At 37.1% G+C, this 14,832-nt stretch overlaps 1 protein-coding gene across 8 annotated transcripts in view; it reads right to left on the reverse strand.

Annotated features, from left to right (window-relative positions):
* The window catches only part of LOC109090709 (disabled homolog 2-interacting protein-like), a 126,411-nt gene that overhangs the window by 49,453 nt on the left and 62,126 nt on the right, over window positions 1-14,832 (reverse strand). For all 8 annotated transcript variants that reach the window (XM_042756334.1, XM_042756335.1, XM_042756331.1 and 5 more), the window contains 2 exons: window positions 6,441-6,553; window positions 2,123-2,241 (listed from right to left, as the gene is read on the reverse strand). In XM_042756334.1, coding sequence (XP_042612268.1) covers window positions 2,123-2,241; window positions 6,441-6,553 — 232 coding nt within the window. The remainder of the gene's footprint in view (window positions 1-2,122; window positions 2,242-6,440; window positions 6,554-14,832) is intronic.

The following is a 14,832-nucleotide window of genomic DNA, read 5'->3' on the forward strand; positions in this document are numbered from 1 at the left end:
AAGCACAACCATTCATAGTCTGCTCCAGCCAAGCCATGCTGAAAGCAAAGACAATTACAACACTTAATCCAATCAAATGAGATGCTTTTTGGATTAGCAGCATCCGCACATATAATCTCATTTGTGTAAAGGATGGATGAGTAGCTCAGGCCGTGGGTTTAGAGCAGCGGCTGATGTAAATGCTGCTGATAGAAGGTAAAACGAGGGCTGTGACCGTCTGGGAATTCTTAGAGTCTAAGCTAATGGCTAAAGCTAAACTGTGAAAACACTGCCAGCTAATGCCCAGATTAACGAAGGAATCGATGCTAAGCGCAGATAAAGTACAAACTAGGGTTGTACTGATTGAGTAAAACCACTCTCTCTATATCTCTTTATATTCTCTCCCTCTCTATAGTTCAGTCTGGTTGATCAACTGGCTGGTTGCGCTTTCATCAACCTGGTAAAATAAATGATGACTGCTTTGAAAATGTTGAAAATTAATGGAATCCTGCTTTTCCAACAATGCAATTTATCTATATATAAATTGTGTTTCACTGGCAGTCTATCATGACTGCTGTTTGCACTGGAAAAAAAAAGCTATTAATTGTTTATTAGACAGTGCCTACCTGGAAGCCGGACTTCTCTTTATGATTAACATTTAGTATTACAGCAGACTCCTATTTCACAACACCTCAATTAATGTCCACTTTAAAGATTTAAACTAGAAAAGAAAATAGGAATAGACAGCTACACCTGAAATGTGTCACATCAGTCTATTTCTAGTAGCACTACCAAAATGTTATTGTTCTGCAAATTGAAAGTGACAGAAAGTGCATCAAATATATGGTAAAATAAAGTACAGCGAAACTTTCCGAACCAGAAATTTGCTTAGAAATGAGCAAAAACTCAAGAGCAGAGCACAACTGCAGTCTGTTTAAAGTGAGGGATATTTATAGGATAAGGAAAAGAGAAGGTGCGTGAAGGATCATATCAGAGAAAGAGGCAGATGACAGATTGGACTGCAAAGCTCTGCCGGTTTTCACTGACAACAAAGGCATGTCAAAAGTGACCTCAATAACCAGTCTGTCAAACAGACACACAAACTTTCAGACCACGCACACTCTTCACACGTCATTGTTCACTTTGAAGCATGTTATGCAGCACGGACATGAGGAAATGCAAATCTCACATTTACATATGGTGTTATTCCATAGGAATTAGCACACCGAATGCAAACACATGCAAAAACATTCATACTAAGACTGAACTGCCACATTCAGCCGCTCATACAGTACATCTCTATTCACAACCAGTGAAGTTTTAAAATAGGTCAGAACCAACTGCCTTTTTATTGTCTCCAACAACACATGGTGCCATGACTGTAAAACTGATCTCCAGTCAAGACAGTGACTAAAAGATTAAAGCTGACATTTTAATACCATTTTTAAAGATCATTTTAACTAGTTTAAAACAATGGTTCTTAACCACGGGGCCGGGACCCGTTAGAGGGCCTCAACTCATTTCCAAGTGGGCCGCAAAAAGGCTTAAAATTATTAAAAATAAGACAAAACAAGTTAAAATAAATAAATAAATAAAACAAAGACTTATTTCAACAACTTTAATATTAAATTTATTAAATTAAATTATGAATTTTTCTATTTATCTCAGGCTCTAAAATATTTTATTTGGCAGAAATTGGCAGTGATTTATGAATAATATTAAGAATAATATTCTTGATAAAAAACAGCAAACATCATGTAAACTCATTGGTCATAAAAATTGTGAAAAATTCTGAAATATATTCAGCTTGTAAAATTCATGTAATTATGGAACATCATTATTTTAATTTTATATAAATTTAATTTTATTATTTTTTTTTTTTTACATTATTTTAATACATTGTCACTCCTAGTTTTAGTAATACATATTTGAAAACAAGCAGCTTTGTTATTACAGAAAAGCTTACATGGGGCCTTGCAGTCAAAACAGTTGAGAAGCACTGGTTTAAAACACACAGGTCCTCTACAGACTCTATAGAGCAAATGTTTGTCTTAATGGGTTCTTCAAGATGACATTAGAGGTGTAGAAATTAAACAATTCAGCTTTAATAAAGACTGGAATAAGATGGAAAATTGTTGTTTACCTGTCGTTGTCCACTGGTCTGAAGCCTGGCAGGATGTGTCTGAAACTGCTGTTTCTGTCCAGTTTAGGCTGACTCTTAGTCCGCTTTATTGAGCCCTTTAACCTGCGACTCAAAAAACCCTAAAGAGGAAATGACATGAGACATTATAATAATCACAGACAGAAAAAAACAACCTTTTTTCATATTGATCTTTCACCACCATTGCATACATTCACTCTCTTGTTAATTATCCCACATTATACACCCTTTTTCTGTGAAAGCACCTGTCACATTTTTGCAGCTCAAGAGTCAACTTCCTTTAGGCACCAGTTACCATGGAGACAGCAGTTTGGCATCAAGGCCATGGAAAGGAAAGGAAGACATAAAGTGAGAAAGAGTGAAAAAGAAAAAATGAAAGCAAGAGCATGAAGGACCGTAAGACAAGAATAAGAGTCAAGGACAAAATACGATCCGCTCATCCTCACTGTAACGCTGCTTTAGTAGAAAAGAAAAAAAAAAACCTTGTGGGAAAGTGAGTGTGAGAAATGTAGCAGAGAAAGAATAAGAAAAGGTGTGGAAAGAGTTCCTGGAGGAAAAGAGAGGCGAGTCAAGAGACATGAGAAGTTTCTGACAAAAACTGTTAGTAAACAAACAGAAAGCTGGCCGTTCCCTCTTACCAATTAACACATCTGCATATTCTACATAATTAAAGCACCCTACTGATTACTATTCACAATATATGCAAATTATTACACACAGACATCTCTTAATCACAGAGCAATCAATCAGAGTATTGCAGCCTACCGCTCACTAGCATCGAAAGAAAACAAAATCAAATCAGAAGAGGACTGAGAGACAATGACAAGAAGACATCTGAATAATAAACAAGCTCCCCTGTCCAAACATAACATGAATTGCAAAAATATTGAAGCAGTAAGCTTCAAAGCAGGTCATGAGTTTATAATTTCATGTTGCCAGGTTGTCATGTCAAGTGCTCTGAATAGAGTCAAGAGTAAATTGATTATCGGTTTGACAGATATTTCCTAAATTAATTGATTTTCAGGATTTGGTGGATCTCTGAAGAACAGCATCAAACAACGATTTTTAGATGAGATTTACAAATATAAAAATATATGTGAACAAACAAAATATACGTGTAAATTTAACAACAGCTGGACGGAAGAATTTAATTTCATGTCTCGAAGCCATATTGACAATGCCCACGCCTTTTGCAGAGTGTGCTGCACTGATTTTAATATCAGACACGGGTTTTTTGTTTTGTGGTGTTGTGTAATGCAGAGTAGTATGGTGACCCATACTCAGAATTCGTGCTCTGCATTTATCCCATCCAAAGTGCACACAGCAGTGAACACACACACACACCCTGAACACACACCCGGAGCAGTGGGCAGCCATTTATGCTGCAGCGCCCAGGGAGCAGTTGGGGGTTCAGTGCCTTGCTCAAGGGCACCTCAGTCGTGGTATTGCCGCCCTGAGATTCGAACCCACAACCTTAGGGTTAGGAGTGAAACTCTCTAACTATTAGGCCACGACTTCCCCCAAAAAAGAAGCTCCAAAGTGGGCTTGTCTTATATAACGTTACTCAGCACATTAAATCAGAATGGCTCAATCGTGCAGCGGAGGCACATTAGGGCACACCGGCCATTTCGACCATCTTCACAAGGGATGGACAGAGGCAAAAATCGTGTTACAGGCGGAAGATTTTTTTTGTCCATTTATCCTGCCTCTGCCATACAGCATGGGCGTAGAATAGCCTACACTTTTTCGGCCATGTGTGTTCAGGGGCCAGTGTGAATAAATCTAGATTTAAATTTAAAGAAAAAAGATAGTCTATGCATGACCTGGTGTTTTCTTTGTATCTAAAATGAACATTATGGAGCGGTAAAAACTCTCCTGCAGTGTATGTTTCATTCATACCCAAAGCCAGAGGCCGCTCTCGTGCAGAAAGTCCAAAAGGGTCTCATAGACATAATAACTTATGATGTGCCAGGAAATCCCTAATATGGACAAAGGCATCCAGCTATCACTGTAGCTGAGCTGAACAAAATACGTAAAGTTACGACAATATATAGTTTGTGTGTGTTTTTCAAGTAATCTCCAGGTAATAAAGAAAGTATCTAAATAATATATTTTCTGCAATAAAAAAATAAAATAAAAATTTGGGTGTAAATGGGCCTTAAGCATTTTATTTAAATTATTGCACACACAATATTATACGCACACAGATGTTAAAAATAAAATCAGATCAAAAGAAAAATAATCGAATCAGTTATCAAAACAGTGTTCGCTGCAGCCCTAGTAAACAATTCAGACATGGTATGCAATGTCAAACCGTGTTAATAAGCAACTATTGAGCAGGTCTGTCAAATAGGTCATGGATGTTGACAGTCAATATCCAGGGCCGGATCAAGGTCCCATGTGGCCCTCAGGCACACATTTTTACAGGATTCCATCATCATCCATCAAGGATGCTTTGGCTAAAGAAATTTCTAGACTCATTTCACCTTTTCACAAAGTGAAAGCAGATGGGAAAGCCTGGGTTAGGTGCAAGTGGCAGAAATTAAATAAAGCCTTTATCAAATACCCGAAAGGAGCAAATCAATGGAAAATGACTTGAAATATACTTGGCTGAAGCCATTTTTTTTTTATTATAATAGCTTATTCATATGATATCTAGCTAAATAATACCACTTTAAATATATGTCCCAATGCCTTGTCACTTCATTCAACTGTATACAGTATGTCAGGCATCCACTGAAACTCCGCTAAAGCGTCAGATACAGTTTAACACACAACAAACCTGAGGCTACTGAGTAACTAGTCGATCCAAAGAAAAAAAAACACCAGTAAACTTTCTCTGTGTTCTTGTGCTTTTCCCACACTCCATCTTTAGCACGAACACACACCACATCGATTAGTTCACAGAGTGGGTTTTATACTACCATAGAAACATTTGAAAGCATTCACAAAACAAATCTATTCTTCCTTCTTTCTTGACATGTACAGTAATTATATCACTATTTCTCTCATATAAGAATGTTCAGGGTCATTCGATACATCTGCTCATGCCTCACGGTCAAAACCAGACCTTGTATTAATGGTGTTATTCATGCACAGTGAATAAGACTTCAGAAAGGAGGATAAAATAATGCACTCATAGAAAGAAAGGGGTAAAAATTGCACAAGCTCCTGATTCTGAAGGGTACAGTGCCATTGCCTACCAGTGGGGGGAGCAGGGGGATTATAATTACTTCCCTAATTGCCCATGTACTGAGCTACCAATCAAGGTATGTGCCATCTTCCATTCATTCACCTAAAACAATGACATCTAAGGCTTCCATTCTTCACATTGAACCTGTTCAAACATGTACAGCACTTGGAAGAACTATGGTGAAGCTTGAGTGTTCATAGATGTTTTGATTTCACAGGAGATTTTTGCAAACTATGCTCTAGGCTAGACAAGTAATTGGGCCTGGAACTGCAGAAGCTCAGAGGTCAAGTGGCCCTCGAGTCACCTCCGAGATCTCATTTGAATCTAATTACATTTGCATTCAGGAAATGATAAGCCACAAACACACATAAAAAGCCCATATGGACACTTTGTAGAACTAAATTTTATACAGAGGGTGAAACTACTGAATACCACCTGCTGTTGATTGCTAATGATTCACTTCCACAACCGGCATATAATGTGAGACTCAATCTGAAACGACTGCTAACAGACTGCCTTTCAATCATGAGAAGTTTTTCATCCTTTGCTAATAGAGCTCAGGCTCATAAACATATCATTACAACTTCATGCCAATTACAGTGAGCATTTCAACGCTGTTAAATCTTCCCTGATGCCCATCAATAAAACATTCTCTTCAAATTGAGCTTGTTCGGGATACATTTGTCTGCAATTGTGTGTAATATCCTGATGCATAATCTAGCCTATAAATATAGCCTTGATCCAGACCTCAACTTAATACTTTGAATATTAGACTTGGTCTTAAGCCTGTGGTTTTGGGCTGGATCTTCATCTTGCGTTTCAGCTGTTTGGTTATTTGGTTGAATGTGCACTGGATTTTTGCTTTTTAACTAAAAATAACACCACAGCTCACATTTATTGCCTCAAGTAGGAAATTAGCATTTGACAAAATGACTTGAAACCTAACAGTTATTAGAACTGCAGATTTTTAATACTAAAGATCTGAAGTAGTAGTAGCAATAAAGATAAGATACATGTGCACACAGTATGTATCGCATCTGGATTCCAGACTGTGTTTGATCAGATGCACACACTCTTACACATGACAAACACACATATAATACTCACTGTGACCCTGAAGGGTGTAGCAGCAGCGGCAGTGGGCTCCATTGTGGGCGGGGGTTTGTCAGGGGCAGAGCCTGGCATGCTGCGTCTCCGCCCTGTTTTCTCAGGTGGAGAGTCTGTGAGACAAGAGGGACAGGGAGAAATGTATTTATTAAAATGACTGTCCCATATATAAAAGTTTCTGCACCGTTTTATATATATAAAGGTGAAAGCATGAAGCATTGTTTCACCCAATTTCCCAAATCTGGAATGTTGTGTGGACTGGGAAATAACATGGACATGAACTTTCTTCAAGTTCAAGATTGTACTATAGTGTCAAATTTATAACGAAAGTCCTATGACTGTTCACTATTCATTTAATTATTTATACCATATATACCATTTTAACACTGCTGGACAACTACACACTAATATAAACAGAATTTTGAAATGAAAACCAAAAGCATTTATTGAACAATGGTCAATAAGTCATTAATTTTGCCTATATTAATGAATTTAAAAAGTTGCTCTGTGTATTTTGCTCATGGCAAATAGGACAAATGAATTATGAACTATGAACTATAGTATATTATAATCTGTCATACTGTTAACCTAGCATACCTAAACACATCTTCTCTCAGATCATGATCACTTTCAAAACAGATTTTAAAAAGTTAACACAAAAATGAATGAAAAAAAGCAGGTGGAAGAGCAAAGTTCTCACATTATTCTGCTAAAACCCTTTCAACCGCAGATTATTAAACTTCAATCAAGTTTCCATCAAGCCCAGTGGCGATGTGTAATGAGAATTCAACAGTGAGGAGCGGTGTAGTTTGATCTGGGAGAGGTGGCTTTGACTTTCTCTTAGTGTGTGAGTGTCTGCTTGTTAAAGATATAAGATGTGAAGGAACGCAGCTGTGAGAGAGTAAGAGTGAGTGTCTGCTTGAATTGACATCCAAAAACAGTCCTTGTGGCTGCTCTGTGTGTGGTTCTAGATTAATGTGAGGATGAGTGTGGTTTCATCCTGCTCCCCTCAGGAGAAGACCGTTTCACAGGTGTCAACCACCTGTGTGTTCAGACAGAAAAAATAAATAAATGCAAAACCCACAAACACACACACAGGTCTTATAAGACAACATTTATTTACATGTAACCTATTACATCTATTTTTTTTTTTTTTTTTTTTTGAAAATTGAATTCACAATGAATTCATTAAACAAGTATTTGACAAAAAATATAGCAAAATAATTTTTAAATACATTTAATTTTAGAATTTATGATATGATTATAATTTTTATTTATATAAAGTATTTGACAAAATATGGCACAAAATTATTTTTAAATATACATTTTAGAATTTATGATATGATTATAATTCTTATTTATATAAAGTATTTGACAAAATATGGCACAAAATTATTTTTAAATATACATTTTAGAATTTAAAATGTGATTATAATTATTTTTTAACAATTTAAATATAAATACCCTAAATTTAAATTGAAATATATTTTTTGCAAATTATTACCATGGTGCAATGTTGACAAAAACTGTATCATGTAATTTTTAGACTGATTAATTAGAAAAATAATAATAATAATAATAATAATAATAATAATAATAATAAATAATTTATTCATTCATTTTAAATTATTTCTGCTTTATTGATGTACAAAGTTTTACTTTTATTTCAATGAAAACACGTCCTTCACCACAGATCATGTTTTTCAGTCAGAGATGTCAAACAGCAATTTATTTCATTTATCCTTAGATGTTGATAAAAAGGTGTTTGCTGTTGAATATCTTTTGTTGTCTAAACAAAACTAAAACCAGCATTATAATGTTACCTCTGAAGAACAGTGCAATAAGGCAAGAAGATGTGACCACCCACACACACCAACAGCTGCAGAACTGTCTCTCTCCTTGAGCTAAACATGTGTTTCCATTAGACCCGGCTGTCCTTGCCGACACCATGATTGACAGGCACCTTCCCAGTGGTTATACAGAACAATCACCTCCCTCTGCTGTTCCCATAGCAACCACATCTCAAACCTGCTGAGAATTCGGCCAGTCTTAGAATACTCTCTTACAGATGTAAGACCAACTATCAGCGCATGTCACACACACACACGGGTCAGAAAACACATTTCCTGAGCTGTGGGCTGGGACACAATGTTTCCAGGTTTTCCTGTAGAGGACAATCCTCCGTGAGAATGATGATCTAACACACATAAGAGCACTGAACAATCAACTGCACAAAACCTGACTACATCAAGAACTGAAACACACTGTTACATGCAGACAAACACATAATTGTAAAGTCCAAACCTTGGAAAAAATGTATTGAAGTATGTCTAAATATGGGTATTAATGAAGGTTACTTAAAGGGGTCATATGACGTTGCTAAAAAGAACATTATTTTGTGTATTTGGTGCAATGCAATGTTTTTACACGGTTTAAGGTTAAAAAATACATTATTTTCCATATACCGTACATTATTGTTGCTCATCTACGCCCCCGCCTTTCTGAAACTGGACAATTTTTACAAAGCTAATTTGCTTTGATTTGCTTACTCTGCAACTGGAAAAATCTAATAACAGGAGGGTTACTGAGAAGAATAGCACGTTATCATGTGATCTCAACAATGTGGCAAATATGAGGAGCAAAAAACAAACAATAGGGACAGTTTTCGCATGCAAAGGGTGTGTGTGGTTACAGTCCAGTACCTCCTTTTTCTAATCAAACTCTCTCTGCATCTGCTCCTAAAGCTCACTGTGCTTGAATGACTTTACAGCCATGAAAAAAAGAGTGCACACATACGCAAAAGAGATGCCCACCTGTCAGCTCTTTGAAAACATTATTATTACTATGAGACAGTAAAACTGTCTGTCAGAAGGCCTATTTTCTCTGGGGTTTTTTTTTTTTTTTTTCCAAACTTGTTTCAGATCTTTGTTTAGCCAGACAACTTTTTCCAAAGAGTCCAGTGTGTGCATTATAACAATGCAGCATTATACCATCTCATCCGGTTAGCTGTATGAGTAATGACCATTTGTTATGCAATATAATGCAGAGGATAAAACGAGTCAACAGTAGTCCATAATGAGTAAAGGCACATTATGAGCTCGATATGTTCTCTGCAGGGGTCTGTGGTACGTCAGGCTACTCATGATTGAAGCGAATCCTATAAACAAACCACTCACCGCATGCTTTCTGCCCAAAACAACTTACAGAACACTAATAACAGGGACAATCCATCTGGAGCAGAATCTGGTTTAGTGCTTTGCTCAGTGCTGAATTGTTATCTCAGTATCTGCTCAGTTCCTGGATCATCCCTACAAAGTGACTGAACATGAAACCTTTATATCAGTGGCCCAGATCCATTGAAATACCACTTCCACTAAGGTAAATAGGAAAGGATACAACTGAAAGTATAACTCTTTCAAGCCTTTAGTAACTAAAAGAACAACAAAAGAGTAGTTCAGCACAACTAATGCAAATAAGCTCTAAAAACCTCTCTCTATTAAATTATGCAGCACATCAAAAAGGGAAAGATTTTAACCAATGCGGTATTCAAGCTGCAGACCACAGGCTTTACAAAAAATACACATCTTGTCTGAAAAAAATCTGCTTCTTTTTTGTCTAACAAAATCTTTTTTTTTTTTTTTTTTTATGGTCAGATGTCTATGTGAGTGAGAGACAGAGACTGTGAATGTGTCTGTGGATGTGTGATATGTGTAGGGATGTAGGGATTCACTCAACTCACGAATTTGATCTCACGATTCGATCTTCACACATTTTTTTTTTAACAAAATGAGATTGAAGACATTATACAGTAAATGAAAAGGTGTTGTTTTATTGGGCTAATGCTGCACGTTTCTTTGTGAAATTGAAATATAATAAAACTAAATTGAAATTTTAAAACAAACCCCAAATCAAACAATTAAGCTAGACAAATAAAAGAAATCTCTTAATATGAATGAACTAAGGCTGTGTCTGTGCTCTTTCCATTTAAAATTAGAGACTGGATTTTAATCATGATCCAAACAAAGATGTAGCATACATGCAGCATGAGTAGTTTTTAATCTAAATAAGATAATTTCGAAATTTGAAGCAAAAACAGAATGGTCTGACTTTAGTTTTGTGAAACTATACTACATAAAAAATAGCATTTCTGAACGAAAGAGCAGATGAGCTGAATGAGACGCAGATTCACTCTCTGACAGCAGGGGGTGCTAATGAACAGCAATGATACAGTGTTTTCTGGGTAACTGCTGTAAACAAAGCAGAGCTGCACTTATGAACACTACTTTAATATGCATTGTTCAGAGGCAAGATGAAAAGAAAATACCACAAACTTTTCTGAAAATAGTCAGTTCCTGTCAGAGATACATTCATATAAACTCCTACTCCAATACATATTTGAATCGATTTTCAACTGGCTCGCTGTTAATCGTTACATCCCTAGATATGTGTGTGGGAAGCACAGCAAAAGAAAGTTGCTGTTTTGCAACTTTGAAAGGCGGAAGGTTGAAGTAAACTCAGACATTCCAAGAGGTAACACACATACACAAACACGCACAGAAAGAGAGACCTACTACGCACATATAAACAGCGACTATTGCAAATCAACAACAGAACCATGAACTAGTTAAAAATATTTCACTGACCGACAGACTCTAGCACAACATCCAGCTATCAGACCATTCTGACAAAGCTATCTGCTTTCCTGCCTGTTTTATCACGTTATCTCTGTTGTCCTTTCACCTTCTTCGTTCTCTTCATTTCCTGTCTTTCATGTCTTCATCACTCTCTTTTTCCCATTTTTTCACTCTCTTCCTTTGTCTGTTTTGACTTTCCAGCCTGACCTAGATCTGTTGTTAAGTTTACTACAGACATTTTTATCAGAACACTCTGACATATTGTAACCTTGGCAAGTTTTTTTTTACAATGGTATTTACCCTAGTTTCCTGTATAAATAGATGAGATGTCACGTTTAATGGAAACTCCAGCAGAATTCCGGTTCAAACCCATCAACATTCCCTACAGCATTCTGTAAAGCAGCTGTATTTCCTCACTTCTCTGCACAGAGTATGATAAATTCATCCGTGATGAGGGTGCAAAAAGTGAATCATATCAGATTGTGTGACCACATCACAATTTTTTTTATTTTATTTTTTTAACTATGAATAATGATTACAGAAAATGATGAGTAGAAGAGGTGGTAAAGGAACATGTTGGGAGCTGGAAGTTGCCTATAAGAGTACCACAGCACAATGTATCAAATCACATGCACCAGTTCCTTAGCTACAGTTTTGTAGTGATGTGACAACAATTCTTGTGAGAAGATGACAAGAAAGGATGGGGAGAAGAAATGGGAAAGCACCATGGTGCAATGTATTAAATCATATGCACCAACTACTAAGCCACAGTTGACAGAAATGAAGATATGAAGAGGTGTGAATGGGATTAGAAAGTAACGTGAACTGGATTCAACCACATATTTCCTACATGATTACCATGGCCCAATGTATCTACCAGAGCACAGCCCTGTAGAGACATGACAACAAATATAGTGAAGACATGACTAGAAATGATGGGAAGAAGTAATGGAATTGGGATCAGAAAGTGTTGCAAGCCAGACTCAAACTCATGCTTTCCACATGAGCGCCACAGTTTAATGCATCAAATCACAAGCACTAGCCACTAGACCACGGCTAACATTAATGATGATGATGATGATGAGAAGAGGTAAAAATGGGACTGCAAAGCCGGATTCAACATCATGTTGCCCTCAAATGGGCAGAATGGCACAATGCATCAAATACTAGCACCTACTAGGCCACAGCAGCAGATAGGAAATGATGATTAGAGGAGGTGAGAATGGGCTCAAGAAGTGTTGTTTCCCCTAACACCATTGCACAATGTGTCACAGCTCCAACATAGTGACCAATTTCTCAGTTTAAAACTCGGTCGCATCTAGAATAAGAAACTGTGAAACTAGCCCTATAACAAGTTCAAGTTCATTTATTAATAAAACACATTTAAAAACAGCCACAAGACTGACCAAAGTGCTGAACATTAAAATCAAACCATAAACACATAAAACAGAAAGAAAAAAAACATATTAATTTAAAACCCAAGGAATGACAGATAAATCATAATACAATGTAATAAGAATGGAATATAAATAGGCCAGATCAAACAAGTGTGTCTTTAAAAGAGACTTAAAAATGGATAGGGAAGGTGTCGCTCTAATCACAAGAGGCAGATTGTTCCATAACCGAGGCTTAACCACAGAAAAGGCTTGATCCCTTTTACGATTTAGTCTGGACTGAGGAACTAAAAGGAGATTCTGGTCACAGGATTTTAGACTTCTAGTGGGAGAATAAAAATGCAACAGCTCTGAGAGATAACTAGGGGCTTGGTTATGTGAAGGTTTATACACCAGTAAGAGAACTTTATAATCGTTCTACATTGAACAGGCAGCCAATGGAGGGCCCTCAGTATGGGGGAAATGTGCTCACATTTGCGACTATTTTGAAGAAATCTAGCAGCAGCATTTTGGACCAATTGTAGGCAAGTAGTTTGTGACTTTGAAATACTGCAATATAGTGAGTTGCAGTAATCTAATTGTGAAGTAATAAAAGTGTGTACATCCAACTCTAACGTCGTAGCATTTAAAAAGTGTTTGACTTTAGACAGCAAACCGAGTTGGTAAAAACCGGAACCAATTACAGAAGAGATATGTTTGTCCAATTTTAATGAATCATCAAGAAGGACACTCAGATTTCACACACGAGAAGATTTGAAGGCCGATAAGCTGCCCAGATCTAGGCTGGTAGCCTGAGAATGATCAGTAGGACTGAAAACAATCACCTCTGTTTTTTCTTCATTTAACGTAAAAAATTTTTTTGATCTAGCGAGAGTTTGACCTTGTCTAAGCACCTTGGTAAGTACTAAGTGCTGAAGGATCATTTCTCTTAATATGTAAATGAATCTGGGTATTGTCAGCGTAGAAATGAAAAGACACCCCATGTCTTCTTAGAATGGAACCCAGAGGAAGCATGTATGGGGGGAAAAGGGAGGGCACCAATATCGAGCCTTGAGGGAGGCCACATGTGAGAGGAGCAACAGAGGAAGAGAAGTCACCTAGTTTGACAAAAAAAAATTCTGTTGGATAAAAATGACTGAAACCACTTAAGGACCATACCTTTTAGGCCCACGTCCGACTCTAATCTAGATATCAAAATAGAGTGGTCCACAGTATCAAATGCTGATGATAAAGCTAAGAGAACCAGGACCACAGAAACACCAGAGTCGGTTGCTAAAAGGGTATCATTTAACACTCTGAGATAGGCTGTTTCAGTACTTTGAGCAGATTTAAAACCAGATTGAAAAATTTCAGTAATACAATTAAGATTTAGAAAGAACTGCATTTGGTCAATTTTTTATTTTTTTCTAAAACCTTTAAAATAAATGGTAAAACAGAAATGGGACAGATGTTATTCAGAATAGAAGGATTTAGTCCAGGCTTCTTGAGAAGAGGAGTGACAGTAGCCACTTTAAGAGTAGCAAGGACAGTAGTACAGCACAACCTCCACCATGATCTTCTGACATACGTAGCGTTCCTGTAAGATAATGCAGAGCAAACATGTAAAAATCACAGCTGCATGCAACTGTCAGTCACCACTAAGCCCACTTATCACGATCCCATGTGTTTCCCAATCAGACATTAAAAACCACAGCATAGCAAAACACATCGACTGTGGGAAGACTGTTCCCAGAACAGGTTATTCTTCACACAGCTGTGTCAGTGTGTGTGGTTCATAAGTTGTCAATTTAACAGCTGATATAGTGGTGATGTAATGCTGTATTATCAAAAATGAACAGAGGGGAGGAAGGAAGGGAGAGCTAGAAAGAGAACACACTCCACACACACTCACATGCAGCTGGCTGTGGTGGACGTAAATACATAGGCTACAATTTTCTCTCCAGTTCCTATGCATGTTCTCAAACGTGCTCAAACATGGTTATTACAGTATGTGTGTTTATCTACCCCATGTGAGGGGTGTGCGTGTAATTGGTTGTGTAATAGAGATGAGCTCAGGTGAGCTCATGGAGGCACCATTACCTCATACTGGTGCCGTATTTGAATATTCAGATCCAAAGTGCCACCATGTTCTGTCATGCATAACCTGATAAGCTATCAGTCAGCTGAACCCAAACAAGCACCACAGATAACAAAGCTCATAATTCTGTTCCATGTACACTCAATTTGCATGATCCCACCAGTGACGTGCATCTTCAGACTAGTAACAATGAGTGTGTATGTTTTACTTTTTATTTGGCTCTCTGAAATACTGGTTACATATTGGAGGACAAGATAAATAATAATACTATTAATAATAATAATAGT

The sequence above is a fragment of the Cyprinus carpio genome, chromosome A5 (assembly GCF_018340385.1).
Source record: "Cyprinus carpio isolate SPL01 chromosome A5, ASM1834038v1, whole genome shotgun sequence".
Taxonomy (NCBI): Eukaryota; Metazoa; Chordata; class Actinopteri; order Cypriniformes; family Cyprinidae; genus Cyprinus; species Cyprinus carpio.